This window comes from Octodon degus, unplaced genomic scaffold, assembly GCF_000260255.1.
Source record: "Octodon degus isolate 3935 unplaced genomic scaffold, OctDeg1.0 scaffold00046, whole genome shotgun sequence".
In the NCBI taxonomy this organism is placed as follows: domain Eukaryota; kingdom Metazoa; phylum Chordata; class Mammalia; order Rodentia; family Octodontidae; genus Octodon; species Octodon degus.
In genome coordinates, this window is record NW_004524622.1 from 6,006,027 (window position 1) to 6,023,133 (window position 17,107).

Below are 17,107 nucleotides of genomic sequence, written 5' to 3' on the forward strand. Positions count from 1 at the left end.
CTAAAATAAACAAGCTACTCAAAATATATTAGTTCTCTCCTTAAGGCACTTGGAATACTTCCAACTATGTAACTTTAAGAGTTAAACTAACTTACAAAAGCTATACATATTTTATTAAAATACAAGCAATTGAAGTAAATTTACAAAGCATAGAGAGTGATTATAAAGGTAAGAAAAATCAGAAATTGCCTTGACAGCATTTCCCTGAAAGAGGACAGAACCAGGGTACCAGGGTCTCTTCTAAAAAGCACATCATCCGCTGCCCTCAGAGCAAGCTCTCTGTGTACCTATCTTCCCATCTGGTCTCACTTACTTACTAGCTTTTTTTTTTTTTTTTTTGGTGGAACTGAGGATTGAACTCAGGCCCTTGCACTTGCCAGGGAAGCACTTATTCTACTGAGCCATGTCCCCAGCCCCTTTACTAGCTTTTCACCTTGCATTTACACATTCTCAATTATGACAGAATTTTCAGCATACTTGGCAACACCTCTCACACCAACTGTTCCTTGAGTTATCCTCAAATATTTGACACAACTCTGTGGCCAGAGCAAGAATTTCACAATCATCTACAGATGCAGAAGGGTAACAGGAAGAAAATGCCAAGGGCAGTCCTACTGGGAAAAGTCACTGACCGCTACAAGCTGCCTTTCTTGCATTGTATCTTAGACCAGCAAAACACCACTCATGGCTTTAAAAACTCAGCCTGAGCTGAAGCCCTAAATATTTAAGGCATTATAAATGTTGTTTGTAAATCTACTCTGAAGTTCACTCAAGTGAGAACATCTTGAACCATGAGAAAAGCCTTGATCATGTAGCTTATATCTCCTAATCTTCACATATGCATTCCTTAATCCCGTAGTTTTGCAAGCATAATGATCTGTTTTCCCTTTCTAATCTTCATAGTTTGATATTTTCATGGTAGTCACTGAAATAACGCATGGAATAGGAAATGATGAATCACTAAATCCTTAAAAGATTAACCTTCTTCACAAAGAGGCCCGCATCTCACGGAGAATCTAACTAGGGAGCGACTTTGTAAATTAAAGTTCATCTTTGCCTTTATCATTGGATTATTAATGATCAGGATAAATAATAGAATCTAACAATAAGGAAACCAATTAAAAGTTCTTACACAGTCGCAATCTTAGAGAACTCTCTCATATTATTTTATATTTGTTGCTTTTAGATATCTGAATATCAAGCTGTGTTAAAAGGAGCTCACAAGCTCTCTGGGTAGTTCGCCCTAATAACACTAATAATCATTACGCACCGCAGGCTTCAGTTTACTGCCCAAATGTGGCCTAAATCACTGTAACTTTTTAATTGCAATTAATATCTATTTTGAACTGGAGTTGAAACCAAATAATTGCATTGCTCATGAAATAAGATGGACTATTAAGAAATCACATCTGACATTTTTTCTTCATGTGGGTTATTTTTTTAATTAGTTTTGATCAGGGCATGGTCTAAAGAGGCTTGTTTGGATATACATAATATTATTTCTAAGAAACTAAAGACATACTAAATGACATGAAATAAAGTAAAATAATATGAACCCTGGAAAATGATAGCTTGTAAATGTCAGGAGTAAGTGTGAATAAAAAATACTAAAATTAAGTGAGATAACATGAGTAAATTTCAGAGAAATGCTAGCCACTCCCTGCCTCCAACACTTCCCCAAACGCTAGCCACTCCCGCAACCTGCAGGTGGGAATGCAGCTTAAAAGCTATCTAACTGCTGACAAGAAATGCTTTACTGCGTGACAGGGTGTTCTCATTTTTTTTTTTTTTTTTTTTGCTCCGAATGCCTTCAAGGCATGACTGGCTGGCTTGTGTTGTGGGGATCCAACCACAGCAACCTGAACCTGACTGCTTTGTTGAAGCAGCCACTTAAAGAACTGAGCTAAGGTGCAGGCCCCCTGGGTGTTCTCTTATTAAGGCTCACTTCTTTAAAAGTTTATATTTATGTAATAAAAGTTTGAAATAAATTAAATCTATGTCATAGGATGTTTCATATTAACTACAAATATAAACGCATAAACTGTGTGAGAAGTGGTCCACTTCCTGTTAGCCTTTATACTGACAGCAGCCTTCAGAATTCTATTCATGCCCAAACCCCTGCAAGGCCTGAGTCTTTATTCCCTGTTGAAATCACAATCCAGAGAGATGATGTTCACACCAGTGTCCCAATTGGCCAGCTGAGCACAGTGTGCCAACAGAAAGCCTCCCCGAATGGCAGAGACTCTCTCCCCGTGCCCATGACATCCTGCGGACACCATGTCTGTCTAGGAAAAGGGGCATCCTACAAGTGCTCGTAAGACTAAGGAATTGATTGTGTTCACTCAGCACCCCAGGACCTACTAAGGGATAGATGAATATGAACACGAATTAATGTATGAGTAGGAGGAAGAATAGTTGTTATTATAATACTTGTGTGCATACAAATTCAGAAGAAATTCATATAGGGGCTCAGTTGACTTAACAATCAACTTCACCTGAGGAATTTGCATAGAGGAAATGTTGTTTAATCTAAAAGAAGTGCAGGGTTTTTGTACAAATTGGCGGATATCCATACATCATCACCTCTTTTAGGTGGAAGATAGTAGCATTGAAATTTTGAACTAATTTAATAATAAAGGTGAAGAGAAATTGAGTGATAATCCATGCATATATCATTTAAAATGCAGCCTGAAGTTTTGGTTTTGAGTTTTTGTTTTGCTTTCTTTCTAAGAGACAAGGTCTGGCTCTGCCCGCAGATAGGCTCCTGCACACTGGCCTCCAGGATCCTGCGTCCCTGGCCTCCTAAGCTCCTAGGACCACAGGGATGCTATACCACAGCAGTTGGGACCCTTCAAAGGATACTTTGAATTCCTGTAGACCATGAGCAAAAGCATGGAAGAGGCTGTGTGGAAAGTCTTAAAAGGAAAAGCAGAAAAACTTACCATGCTGTTTAATTATTGCTTCTTTTCTTTTCTTTTTGTAAATTAGCTATATTTATTTAAATGTGCATTTTTATTTCCATACAGTTGAGTTTCAGTCTCAGAACTGTAACATGTCTTTGCCCCAATGGAAAGAAGCACATGGCACCCTGCATTGCATTGTTGCTGTCAGTTTCCAATTTTTTTTAAATAATTTTATTGAGAAACAAGTAACAATGAGACAGTTTCAAAACCAATTAGTAGGACAGTTTCAATAATTAATACATTGCATATTACTGTCTTCTTAGTGGCTATTCACAGCACAAGATGCAGACATGATATCCTGTCCACAAACACTATTAGAACAAATCTTTCTATTCATTGAATTAAGAGAATGTAACTGTATATCTATCCTATTTTGAATATACAGATACAAAATGGTCCTTCATTTGTATCCCTTTTTTTGTTTAGTTTTGTTAGAGATAGGTATTCCATTGTCATTTAAATATTATAAATGTGTGAATTCAGCAAAATATTACAATATAGTCCACTAGTCCATAATAGTAGTGGTTTTTCTGTAAGACTGGCAATGTCAGAAGTTGTTGACTTGAGCCTTTTACAGCTCAGCATGTTAATATGGCTTTACTTTCTATACTCTTCTTTGGAGGACAATTATTAGGATCCAGCAAACCCTGGAGTGCTGCCTTCAAATACTACATAAGAATGTGTATTTGTGTGGTTCTGCAGATTGAACCTAGGACTTTCACACTGAGCTTCATCCCCAACCCTTTTGTATGTATGTATGTATGTATGTATGTATGCATATTTTGTTGTTGTTGTTGTTGCTTTGATACAGGGCAGTTCCAGCATGCTGTGCTGACATAGAACAGCATGCAGTACTGGGGATTGAACTTGGGTCCTTGAGCTTACACACAGGTGTTTAGATCACTGAGATGTCTCCCCAGCCCATATGTATGTATTTTTGAGAGAGAATATCACTGTAAGTTGCCAAATTACACAGGCTGGACTCAAACTACTATGTTCATCCCTTGGCCTCCTGGAGAGCTGGCGTCACAAGCAGGCACCACCACACTAGGCTCAGAATGAGAAATTCTAAGGAAGTTAGGGTATCAGAGTCCTACCAAACGGGGCAAATTCTGCCACCTGGCAGGTCAGAAATGCTAAGATTGTTCTACGGAAATGGCCAAGCCTACAAATTAAAGAGAAGAGAAGAACACAGTGGGAAAGAAAGTAGAATATCAAAACCCATGAGAAAATGCCAACCATGAACCCCTGTTTTGGGGGAAATCACAAGAGAATCTTTCTGTACCTCCAGAATGCTCTTCAGTCATAGACAGAGAGGTCTCTTCCAGGCACCTCTAAAACAGCACCAACCACGGTCATTTTATGTTTATTTTGTACTTGCTGCTATAGCCTCGTGGCTTCCATTCTTACAGATTTATACAAATAATGATTAAAAATATTGAGGGCAGCCGGGCACGGTGGGTCCTGCCTGTGATCCCAGTGCTCTGGAAGGTTATGTGAGGTGGGTGAAAATTCAAGCTCAGCCTGGACAAGTTAGGGATTTAGCAAGAATTTGTCTCAAATAATTAAAAATGACTGAAGATGTAGCTCAGTGTGAAGGCCTCCAGTTTAACTCCCAATGCTGCAAAAATAAATGTGTAAATCCGTAATTAAATAAGCTGCTGTATGATTATTATAAAACCTTGAAGTAGACTATGTTTTCCAGGAGGGAGCAAAAAAGGAAAAGAAAAACGATGCTTTCAAATTGATTATCAGCTGCGCCTTACTGCACAGCGGTGTGAGGACTCAGGTGTGCATTTGGAGCCCAGGGCCACTGTGGCTTGTGTGCACGGCCCATCCGGGTCTCATCCTATACCTGGCAATGGCACCAATTTAGCAGGCACCGGGCTGTGCAGACGCATTTGCATGTAAATGAACACAGTTTGGGGCATTCTGCTTTGCCTCAGTAAGAGAGAAACATCACTTTTCACTGGTGCTACAAAAATAAAACAGAGGTTAACACAGAAGGGTCCGTGGTGTAGTCCATTACTGGAAAAGCCAATTTGGCAGGTGAGTCAGACTCCTGGAGACTGTGAGCAATTATGCTAGGAAGCACGGGCGCGTTTGTAGAAAACAGATGTGACGGTACTAGGCGATAAAACAGAGGATTGAACATTATGAAATTTACAGGAGGAAAATCACCAAAGAAGGAATAATTATTTTATTTATAATAATGTTTTTACACTTTATATGTGTTACAAATATAAGCAAGGCATTCCATAATAAAATAAAAGGTGATGTTTTAATAAAATTAATTGTATAAAAGTATAATCAACAATTGATGATTTAAGAGAGCTAAAATAAAGATTTCAAACATATAATGCAGTGCTATGCGCCACACAATTACTGTGGATGTTTTAGTTTTTGGTGCAGAGAATCAAACCCAGGGCCTCACATTTGCCCTGCAGGCGCTGTGCTGCTGAGCTCTGTCCCCGGCCCCAGGGAATTCATTCTAACCCCAGACCTCTAACCTGAAGTGTCAGCGGCCCAGAGCTCTGCGGTCAGACGTTAGCAGCTCGTCTAGGTCATGCGGGCCCAGCCACCCCATCGTCCTGCTCCGGAAGGGTTCATTCCTTCCCGGCCCACCCTACACATCCCTCCCTCCTATTTCATTCAAGTATTGTTTACTAAGTCTAAAGGACCACGTAGGACAATAAAAAGCCATGGAGAAATATGCTTGATCTTAGATTCTTGCATTCCAGAGGTATATGGGCCAACAGGAATTCAGACACAGGTCCAAGGAATGATGGGGGAAACCAGAACATGAAAATTTGGGAAAGGCAAGAGTGGAACTAAGCACCACAGAAGTGAGGGAGCGCAGACCCGGCGGGCGAGTGGGCGAGGCAGTGGACCGAAATCTGAGATGTTCGGGCTGCTGGGAAAGCAAGCGCTCTGGTGGGTACGCGGCTCCTTCCTGATCGCTGAGCCTGTGTCTGCACAGAGCACGTGCACGGCAAGGCTCGGGTGCGGGCTTCGCGCGTCCCAGCTGCGCGTCTAGGCGGCCCTGGGGGACCCCAGCGGTCCTGTTTCCTGTCGCACAGCTGAAGTATGAGTAAGTTTTGTAAGTCACAACGTGCGTTCACACAAGGCCGCGTCGCTTAAGCTTTGCCTCAGTTGCAAAGATAAGCGGACCCTCGTTCTGTAAGATCCGCATCGCTCAGCTCCAGTGAGAACGCTGAGACTCAGGCTTGCAAGGACACAGTCACTAAAAGCCAGAGGTTGTATTATTATCTTTACCCTAAATATACTCAGTTGCAAGAACTATGACCTTCCAAATGGAAGTTTTAATTTATTTCTTCGTTTTATGATTTCCTGCTCCAGGAGTTGACCGTATGTACTTTTCACGCAGAACATACTAGAAGGACTATTATGCTCTTGCGGTGCTTTCTTTCACCTCATACTCAAATTACAGACATTTGAAGTTTTCAAATTCATTTGAGTTCTGCTCTGTAATCCCACACGTGTGAGCTTAGAATAACAACTGCTACTACTTTATTTGGGAACTTAGCTCTTAAGAAAATATCTTAATTGAGTATTAAGGCCTGAATTATATCTAGAATTTTTAAATATTTTAAAATGAGATTTCTTTAAAATTTAAAGATAGATAACATAAACTCTGACTTTTAATTAAATAATTCTTGAAAATGGCTTTTAAATAATTTACTAGACTCAAGATAATTAACATTAATGATCCAACAGCCCATTGCGCTAACCATCAGAATGCTATAGTGCTGCAGAACATACATTGCACTTCAAATAAATAAATCATTTTCAAAGCAATATATATTATCTCTGTGAGAGACTCTATAAAGTAAAATTATACTCACTTCTCAGCAAAATTAGCTCTTGCCAATTACTTTGGAAAATAACATTACCTTCAGAACAAAAGATGACTGTTTTTACTTTGCGCCAACTAAGGATAAGGGAGATGGTTGGAAGGATGAAGCAAGCTGAGGGCGATCTGTGCAGACAGAATGTCTATACTTGCGCACAGGCCCTGTGCCCTCAGTCTCCTGCATGCCTCATCCACCTTGCTTTACTTGCCAGCATTGTAGGCCCCGCAGACTGTCATTTTGCTAGAGCAGGGAGACCGCACCTTATTTATGTCTGTGCTCCGTGTCCCTGCTCTTGCTGCTCCAGCACCTAAGCGGAAGCCTTTTATAGATAGAAAGAAATCAAGACAAGTACCAGTAATATAAAGCCAAGCAAACTGCACAGAGATGCTCTGCCAGAGACTCAAGCTACCGCATGTGTTCCTAAGCCATTTCTCCTCACATGTCCTTACATTTTATCACTGCCTCAGCACAGTGATGCTTCTTTCTGTACATTTTCTTAAAGACAAAATCTAGGATAACCCAATTAGAAAAATATCTACCCATTTCCAAGTCACTGCAATGATTTAACTTTCAAATTCCCCAAAGCCTCCCTGCACAGCACTGCACATGTGTCTGTCCAGGAGAACATGAAAGTGCCTGGCCCAGCCCCAGGATCCTGCAGGTGGATGCACCTCCTTAGACCTCATGTTGTCAAGACGAGTGAGAACCAGAAGACTTGGTTTCTGAGCTGTTGCCAGGGAACCACATCAGAAACTCCCAGATAAACTGTTTCTTTCCTGAAGACCAATATGCAAAGCAGCAATATAAAACTATAGCACAGCACAGGAAACCAGTATAGTGCCGCATGCTATGTATATACATTAATAGTAATCATATATATATATATATGAATTATATTTGTAGACTCCAACATTAAGAATTAGTGATTAAACATCAGCAGATGTATTATATTGTGTTTGTGTCTCTAGGCTCTAAGGCCAGGGTGAGTTAGAATAGAATAAAGCAGCAGTAAAAGGCAGTACTTGGGAAGTCAACAAACGACTTCTGCAACTCACCAGGAGATGACTTTGGACTTTTTAAACTAAATTTTAAGTTTTCGCACTTAAGAGAGTATAATGAGATTTATCTTACTGCTAGCAGTCTTGGCTTAAAAAAGATGTCCTAAATCCCACATGTAGTACAGTATCTAGTACCCAATAAATGCTCAATGGATGACAATTATGACAATGAAGAGGATGTTAGACATATGTCCAGGCTGGTGTCAACCAAGAAATGCAAGAAATTTTCACAGCTACTCCAGGTGGCTGCACTGAGAAACACTGCAGAAATAAAATTAAGAAAATTAAACGAGAACCCAAGGTACTATTTAACTTTGATGCTCTGCCAGAGACCCAAGCTAGCGCATGTGTTCCTAAGCCATTTCTCCTCACATGCCCTTACATTTTATCAACTGCCTCAGCACCTAGAAATGTAGACACCAAAGCCATGATCAGTGATAGATCTTTTAAGCTGACAATCAAAACAGTAAGAAAGATATTTTCAATCTAGAGTTTCTTAATATTGGTCAAATAATATGAAAGACTCAGTTTTCTATTTTGCTCAGAAATAAAGCCTCCAACATGGCACAAAGCTCAAGTTTTACAGAACTGAAAGAGTTGTGGCCACCAACAGCCCCCCACCAGATTACATGCGCCCTAGCAAGGCCCTCAAGAAGGCCGGCAGCGCAAGGGAGCAGAAAATAGAGATGCCAAAAGGGACACCAAGTAAGGTGTTACGTTCTTTAAAATTTAGTTTAAAGCTTCAAGCAAGTTAAGAACTTTACAAGCAGTGTCACAACATACACATGTAGATATTCATAAATGCATTACATGTGTGTAGAAAATATTTACAGAAGTTAATTTCCTTGAATGAAGCATATTTCATATCCCACATTTTCAAAAGATAAAGAATAAGGCTTTGGCCATGAACATTACCCCCCAATAAAAGAAAAAGAAAAAATAAGACATTTAACATTTTTGAAATGTTGCTTATATTTAGTGAAATAAAAGTATAAATAATTTTCTTTAAAAATAAATTTATGAATGTTTGGTTTTATTTCCATCTCTACTGAGCAAAGAGCTAAGTGTTCATATCTCTAGCTCTAAGGCCCAGAGATCTCTGAGGTGACAGACTGCTAACCCTCTAAGCTAAGACAGTAACAGCAGAAGTGGTCCCTGGAGCCTGAAGCAAGTGACAAGAAGGCATTCACGTACGCTGACAGGTGATTTCAACTAGTGTGTGTGCCTGGCAAGAAATCAGGCCCCGAGGTGAAGGAGACAGCTGGGGCCAGACAGGATGAACTCCACTGAAGACAAACTGAGAAATAAGGAATTGTCATTGATCAGAAAATACTGCCCTACCTCTTTCTTGTTTTACATGTTAATAGTAGAAATAACATCATTTGAAAACCCATTAAGTTTAGCACTTGAAAAACAAAAGTAAGATTCTAGGTTTCTGAATTCCAACACAGAATAGCAAAAAATATGTCTTCAGAGCTGTAATGCCAGCATCTCTAAAAACGCATTCCTCCACCAAAGGAGGCGAGTCTGTTTCCTGCACCACGTGCAGGTGATCAGAATGGCGAGCTTCAAAGCCATTTAAAGTGTCGCCTTTTCAACAACCTGGAGTGAGAATACTTGCTAGACACCACTCAGTACTAGAAAAAAGATTTCCCTGTGAAATTTGGGAGCAGCATGGGCGTTCTGATCAACTATAATTTTTAATAGAACTAAAAAACTCTAGAAATAACACAGCATGAAAATACTTTCTATCTCTTGAACTAGAGAGGCAAAAGAACGAGGTATTATTCATGACCAAAGTATAATGTCATTTCCTGTTCTTCAGACTATTTTATACTTGTACTTAAATTAAGCTTGTTGTCATAAAAGAGAAGTGATGAGTGATTTCTAGTTAGAATTCATGTTCATATACCCCATTTATTTGTGCAAATGCTTTTAGATAATACTTATGCAATAACATAAGATTTAATGGTCACTTTTACTTAATTACAAATTAGAGACTAAAAAGCTATTTTTCCTTTTGCTATAATAAGCACCTATACATGAACAGGTAAAAGGTCATTAATAATTATTTAATTTGTGCCCATAAGTTTTAGACATATAAGATACATATCATCGATGTTGACACAGATACCAGAAAATCACTATTAAGGCAAATGTCACTGATGTCCCTACAATGCTTATTTTGCAGAATCAAAATTTTACCAAGAGAAATTTGTTAAGCACAAGGTCAGCTGCTGCCTTTCATCATTACAAGAGTGCATAATGCTTTCTCAGTTGAGACTTCATAACAAGGCTTTGCAGAGAGCAAGCCATCATATCCCGCATCTCTATAAGTTACACCCTAAGAACAGATACCTCCCCTGGAAAATAGTGACCTACAGGATTAAAAGAAACTGAGTCATTCTAAGTAAGACTATTGGATAAAAACAGAGAAAGAGACTGTTCCCTCTCAGGTAGCACACAAGTTGGAGGCAGCGGTAACTTGAACAGCCTTCAGTCTCCTGTGCTAACCTTTCTAACTAGCTGGCTGAGTGCCTAGGGCCACTTTTTATTTTCTTTACTAAGTTACTTTATTGTGCAAACTGGAACAGTAAGTAGAACAAGGGACTGGAATGCTGAGCACTTTAGCCACAAGAAAGAGCCTGTTGATAAACTAAGATAAAAATGTAGATGACAGGAGGGAAAGAAAGATGGGTGGAGTGTGGGGGAGGAGGAGCTGCAGCGGGGTGGATGGTGTTGGAAGGGGCGAGACACCGGGCACAGGCTCATCAGGGGGCTGAGTGAGAGGGAAGAGGAGGCCGTGCTGAGTGTGACAGGATGGACAGTATTTGCCTGCGTTGGTCCAAGCCTCGTGGTGTTCATTTCTTTAAAGCCAGCCGGTCGCCTCACGTTCGCTGTGCACCCACCAGTCATTTCGGATGCACGGGTGTGTCCTCTGGACCACACCCAAAAGTGACTGCTTAATTTAGAGGTTGTGCAAGTCTCTCATCAAGTGAGTGAAAAATACTTGTGTAGATTTTAATATTCAAATATTTCAGCCAATTTATTTGAAATATGAGTAGACAATATCATATTCAAACTCTTTTGTCACACAATGCAACTGTCACAAAATGTAACCTGCTATGTTCCCAAACAACTAATTTCAAAGTAATAAATAATCTCCCTTTCTGGCAAGAAGCACAATATGAGGCATGATCGGAAAATATGGTGAATGATAATTACAGTAAAAGACATTAATTCTCCTAAAAATATGCTTCTCATTCCAAGCATACTTGTCTTGCGGTCCTTGGCACTTCCTGAAGCAGTTCTAGAAGTCATTTATCAGACTTTTCAGTCCCCTGTCTGTCTTGATGCCTGAATCCATTCAGAATGTTTACCTAATCACAATCATTTTAGTTTTGGAGAAAAGCCAAAGTTGAAAGTACCAGATCTGCTGGCAGTGGGGGAGGGGGACACGTGGCACTGGCTCCCACATGCTTGCCTTTGCCCCAGATGGCACCCAGGGGCAGCCTCATGGTACTGTTGAGCTCACCTCCTGGAAACACAACAGAAGCCCCAAGAATTGCTCCTCAAGTGGTGTGGAGCAGGAGATAAGGACATCCAAAGTGGAGTGCATCTGGAGGGATCGGGGACAGCTACAACGGAGTAGTCACTATGTATGTTGTGCCCTGGGACGTAGGGTAGCAAACATTGTGTATTATTGGAGAACTAAATGTATTGGGAAAGAAATTACTTACGTAAAATTAATAAAGTATTTTATGCAAAACAAAGAAATTATCTTACCACTCCAAAAAAAATTACCAGTACAAAATTCTCATAATTGGACCAGGGAGATAGCTCAGTAGAGTAAGTGCTTGTCTGGCAAGCGCAGGCTCCTGAGTTCAATCCCTGGTACCACAAAAACTAACTAACTAACTAAATAAATAAATAAAATAACAAAATTCTCATTATTAAGCAGGAATTTACCTGAACTTAATTGGAAATGTTTCTGAATGAATGTACACATATGTATACCATATTATATAAACATCTATAGGAATATATTTTTTGTTTACCTATGTAATATAGATAGCATAAGTGTGTAAGTTATCCAAAATAATACATCAACAAAATTATGTTTCTCATACCTGAATTAATATTTTTAAATCATTATTAATTATTAGATCATGCATGTATATATAAACATAATACATATTGTATATGCATATATGCTTCTATATGTATTTGGTAGGTTCTGGCCCTAGTATGAATTGCTGAATCATTGTGGTGGTCATCTAATGTGGCTGAAGCCCTTAAAACCACAGCCCATCTTCCCCAAGACCACCTCTCCCTTCTTCTCCAACTCAGTCCAGGGTACGATTTCCTTTCACCTTTCCCACCACCTCAGGGAAAGACCCCATTCAGCTCCTACGATATTTCTTTTTTTTTTTTTGGTGGAACCGGGGATTGAACTCAGGCCCTTGCACTTACCAGGGAAGCACTTATTCTATTGAGCCATCTCTCTGGCCCCACCTAAGATATTTCTGAACATCCCCCTTAAACTCCACCCTTGGCAAAGGCCAAAAAGCCTCAGCTTCCCTTTGTTCAACTCCAAAAAAATCCCTTCTCTTCACCAGATTCTCTCCGAGTCCTCAAGATAATAAAGCCCCTTTCCCTTTTTCCTTCTGCCTGTTTCTCTGCTATGACGCTGTTCAAACCCTATCAGTATTATGCCAATAAATGCATGTGCTCCTACAAATACACACGTATTCAAAGTCAATGCTAGCCCATTTATATTTTCAAAATCATTTCATTCAACCAGAAAAATCTCCTAGTTTGTGTTCATATGGGATTACTGGTTTATTTTCTTAATAAATAACCTAAAGATTAAAAAACACTTTGAAAGGCAGGCATAAAATATACATCACAAATCTACATTGCTGTAAGTACTAGCTCAACTTAGAAATACTAAAATATGAAAAAAGTATGCCTCTTTATTGACAGTATAAACATAGAAAGGTGTTTCTCAGCAAGGCATGCCCTACAGTAAGAAACTCTGAAGAAAATATCTGGGATATTGTAACAAGCTGTCAGGGCTAATTACTTATTATGACTCATATTAGGCTTGGACTCTACACCAACATCCCAAAGATACTAAGCCAAGCAGGAAATCATGTGTGTGTACATAGACACACACGTACACACACAAAGTAAATGCATTTATTTTTCATAAATTGTAAGCATAGAAATTACAAATTCTTCAGAGCTGAATTAATTCCAAGAAAGCCAGAAATTATTTAGTATCTATGACATGTAACATTCTATGGCAAGTAAGAGCCATACTTGAGATGTCTCAGGTATGAGACACGTGACACTCCGAAAGCACCCGGTTTCCAGAAGGCTGGTGGTTTACAACTCACTCAGGCTCCTACAACTCAAGTCCACTCACACTGCACAGCTACTTTCCCATAACATTCCATTTTGGTTCTCTGAGCCTTTTCATGTGTAACAATTCTTATTTTAAATAGAAATGTTGTGCTATACTTTACTGTTAGGCATTTTCTTTCTGATTAGTTTCTTGACCATATATATATATATATATATATATATATATATATATATAATTTATACATATTTTATTTTATTCTATATTTTATTTATACATCAGAAATTTCATCTTTCAAACTTTTTAACATCCACAAAAACATGAGATGTTACTTGAGAAATTCATTTGTGAACTGGATTATAAGTGATACTTCCACTAAAAAGAAGGTAGACACACTTGCTCCATCGGTTTTTATTGAAGGAAAAATAAATGTGTGTAGAGGGTAGAGATGGAATGAAAGGAGGAAAGGGTATGAATTACAGTGAAGATGCAGAAGAAAATTAGAAACACTTGAAAGAGTAAATCCTGGACTCTTCTTTCCTTTAGGCTCTCACCTCAGCTGAGGTCACACGGGAATTTAGTCTACTATGTTTAAGTAGAAATACATTTCATGCATTCATGCAACAAGAATGACGTCATGTCATTCAAGAAAGCGCAACGACATGTGCTAGCAGTCAGGCTATCATATTAGACCATTTTCTGCTTCTAGTAACACAGTGCCACGGGCCGGGTGAAAGGCAAAGAAAGGGCAGCTCAGGGGTGAGCTCTGGGGCCCACAGCTGCAGGGCAGTGTTTGTTAATAACCTTCTTGCTTCAGGTTCCAGAGAAGTGCAGGACATCATGTGGTGAGAGATAGGCTGTGTGTCTGTCTGTCTGTCTGCTATTCTTTTTCCACTTCTTATAAAATTGCCAAGATTTATTCCAGGGTTTTCACCACAATGACCTTATCAAATCCTAAAGCCACAGTCACATTGAGTGCTGCCCTCTTAATACCTCACAACAGAAACCAAATTTCTATCCACAAATCCTTGGGACAGACAAACAAGTGACAGCAGAAACTAAACCAAGATCAGGGCTGAAGGCTCCTGAGAGCTTTTTGGTGACAAATTTATTCTTTCATGGAGAAGAAATGGAACGATCTTTAGGCCCTTGATGTCCGGCACCATATGACTGCCTGCTGTCTGCCACACATGTCTCCCTGCACTCGCCGCAATCATGTTAGATTTGCTCCCTCCCGTCTCTAGATCTTGAGGTCTGTATATCAGCAAGGGGGTCCCCTCCTCACCTTTATCACTGGTGCCTTCAAAATAGCATCATCTCATTATGCTTTTTAGACCTTACAGGAGCTGTAGATTCTTTCCCCTGGGAGTTCTCTAAGGTCTGGATTTTAGATCCATAGACCACATTCTGCTTGTCTTGTTAAAATAGAATTGATGTTTAAAGGAATCCTTGTGGTGAAATAAACACTAAGAAGTTATGGGTAGGACCAGCGAGATTAACTGGAAAATCCTCTTCTGCGGTGCTTCCTGAGAAGTGGTGGACTCACAGCATCCTTGTTGAAATCTGTAAGAAATGCAGACTCAGGACCGACACTAACGCATCAGAATTGGGAGGCAGTGGGACAGTCGTTGAAGGGGGAGTATTTTTACACACACTTAGGTTTGCGAACCACTGCGATATTGAATCCTAATACCCTTAGTAACCAAATAATAGTTTTCATTGTTCAAAAACAGTGTCTCGCTCCTGTCAGGAAAAGAAATTTCTTGACTCTTCCCAGGCAGGATCTTTTGTCCTTTTCTATATTCATTTCTACTGCTATTTGCAGCTTCACTCCAGTCTATAAAACCATCCCAGAGGACTCCCTGTGAGCCAAGGGGGTGCATTCACAGAGTCGCGTGGGGGCACACTGCCACCGAGATGACCAGACAGACGGTCAGGTCCGCACACCAGTGTCCGAGTCTTGTCCCTGGACCGCCTATCGTTTTATAACTGACTTCTCTGTCATTTTTTTCCCAGATACCTTTATCAATGAATGTGTCCACCTTTCTCGCATATGACCAGCCCACGATAAGCTACTGTGGGGTGCATCACGAACTCCTGTCTCACAAGGCCTTTGAGACGAACGCACAGGAAGACACCCTGGAGACGCACCTGGACGCGGAGCTGGGCCTCAGCGCAATCACGGCCGCCGCGGGCCGCGTCAGTGACCACAAACAGCCGCCGGCCTGACCGCAGGCCGCCCTCGCGGCGAACTTTGTAACCTCATGGACGAGATGAGGAAGATTTGGGCCTTGTGGCTCTAAACACAAGACAAACCCCCTGTTCAAATAAACAAAAATCCGAGATTGATTCATGAAATAAAGAAGACATGAATTGTTTCAAGTCTACACTTTGTAATTAGCTAAGTTGTGCAGTATTTTTTTGACTTAAACAGAGTATGACCCTCAAAAAAGAAAAAAAATCGTTTTTTCAAAACTCATCCTACCTATGTGTAAAAACTGTACAGAGCTAATGTATTTTTCATATTGTAAAGTTTCAATTATAGAAACAACTGGTATGTACAGTACCATAATTTAATTACAGTTTACTTTACAAACTTTACACATTTCAGTTTCTAAAATTTTAAATTAACAAAAATTATTTCCGTGTCATTCTGTTTCTCGGTTTTGCAGGGACTGTTCTGTCCTCAACTCCAAAATTCTGTGCTGTGCGAATCATGCACGCTTTTTATCATGCTTACTGCATAGAATTTTATCTACTTGTTTCAGAAATAATACATTAACCAAAAAGGATTTAATTGTTCAGACTTGTAAGAGGTTCTTCAATTACACAGACAGGTTTTCTTATAAATAAAAAAAAAAAAAAAAAAAAAAAACAGTTCTCAGAGCTAACTGTTGCCTTGAATTATAGCCTAGTTTCTAAGCAGTGAAATGGAATGATAAAGAGGGGTATCTTAACAACAGATTTCCAAACGAACGATTCATTATTTCATTCTTTTGAGAAGCCCTTGTTAAGGGTGGGGAGCAGGCAAAGTGCCACTGGAAACACAGGCCGTAGCCACGGCAACAGACTTCCATACCCTGAACAGGTGCAGCTGCCAGTGACAAGGAAACACTTTTGTTACATCTTATTATGTTCAGGCTGAGGTGGGAGGAGAGCGTGGAGTAACCGTACAGCAGCGGTTTTCTCCTAATTACCCCAAAGTGGTTTACCTAAAAATAACCATCAGTGACCATGAAATGCACCTGGCTCCTAACACAACTTTCCATTTAGTCCTGGGGGGCTACATTTTGGGAACACCTCAGAGGAAAAAGTAAGGAATGGTTCCCCTTGTGGGAGACACGGATTCTCTCCTAAGGGAGAACTTCAAGGCTTGCTGCATGCAGAAGGAGAAGGGATGGAGGTTTCGCAACCCCGTAGGCTGCAAAGATGCTCCGCAGCTTTCTAAAGCCATCCACAAGGGAATTCAGCTCCAAACTGTCCGAAAAGCAATTCAGAGTAATTGATCCCAATCCAGATCATATATTGATTATGTGACTGTATATAAAGTTAAATCAAGTCTAATTAAGAAAACCTGACTTTCAATCAATTTGTTTCTGTTGTTTACCTGACCAGGTTATTGTTTCAAAATATATTGTTATTTTTATCTATGGTAATCACACATTCCTTTCGGTTCTTGAGGACTTTTTAAATATAAAAATGCAAGTTTTGATTACTGTTGCACTTGAACAAATGCTTTTACGTTGTTATTTTATATTCATAACATCAAAAATAGAACAGACTATATCTAACAGAGGTCAGATACAATCAAAGCAAAGAAGAATATAGTGAAAAACAATGTCA

General features: G+C 39.7%; 2 protein-coding genes across 2 annotated transcripts in view; one reads left to right on the forward strand and one right to left on the reverse strand.

Moving 5' to 3' along the window:
- Lrrtm3 (leucine rich repeat transmembrane neuronal 3) overlaps positions 1–15,899 on the forward strand; it is a 211,957-nt gene extending 196,058 nt beyond the window's left edge. The window contains exon 3 of the mRNA XM_004632034.2: positions 15,281–15,899. Within this exon, the coding sequence (XP_004632091.1) occupies positions 15,281–15,493 (213 nt within the window). The 3' untranslated portion in view covers positions 15,494–15,899. The remainder of the gene's footprint in view (positions 1–15,280) is intronic.
- Positions 1–17,107, reverse strand: part of Ctnna3 (catenin alpha 3) — a 1,779,311-nt gene that overhangs the window by 1,148,462 nt on the left and 613,742 nt on the right. The gene's annotated exons all lie outside the window — the stretch shown is intronic.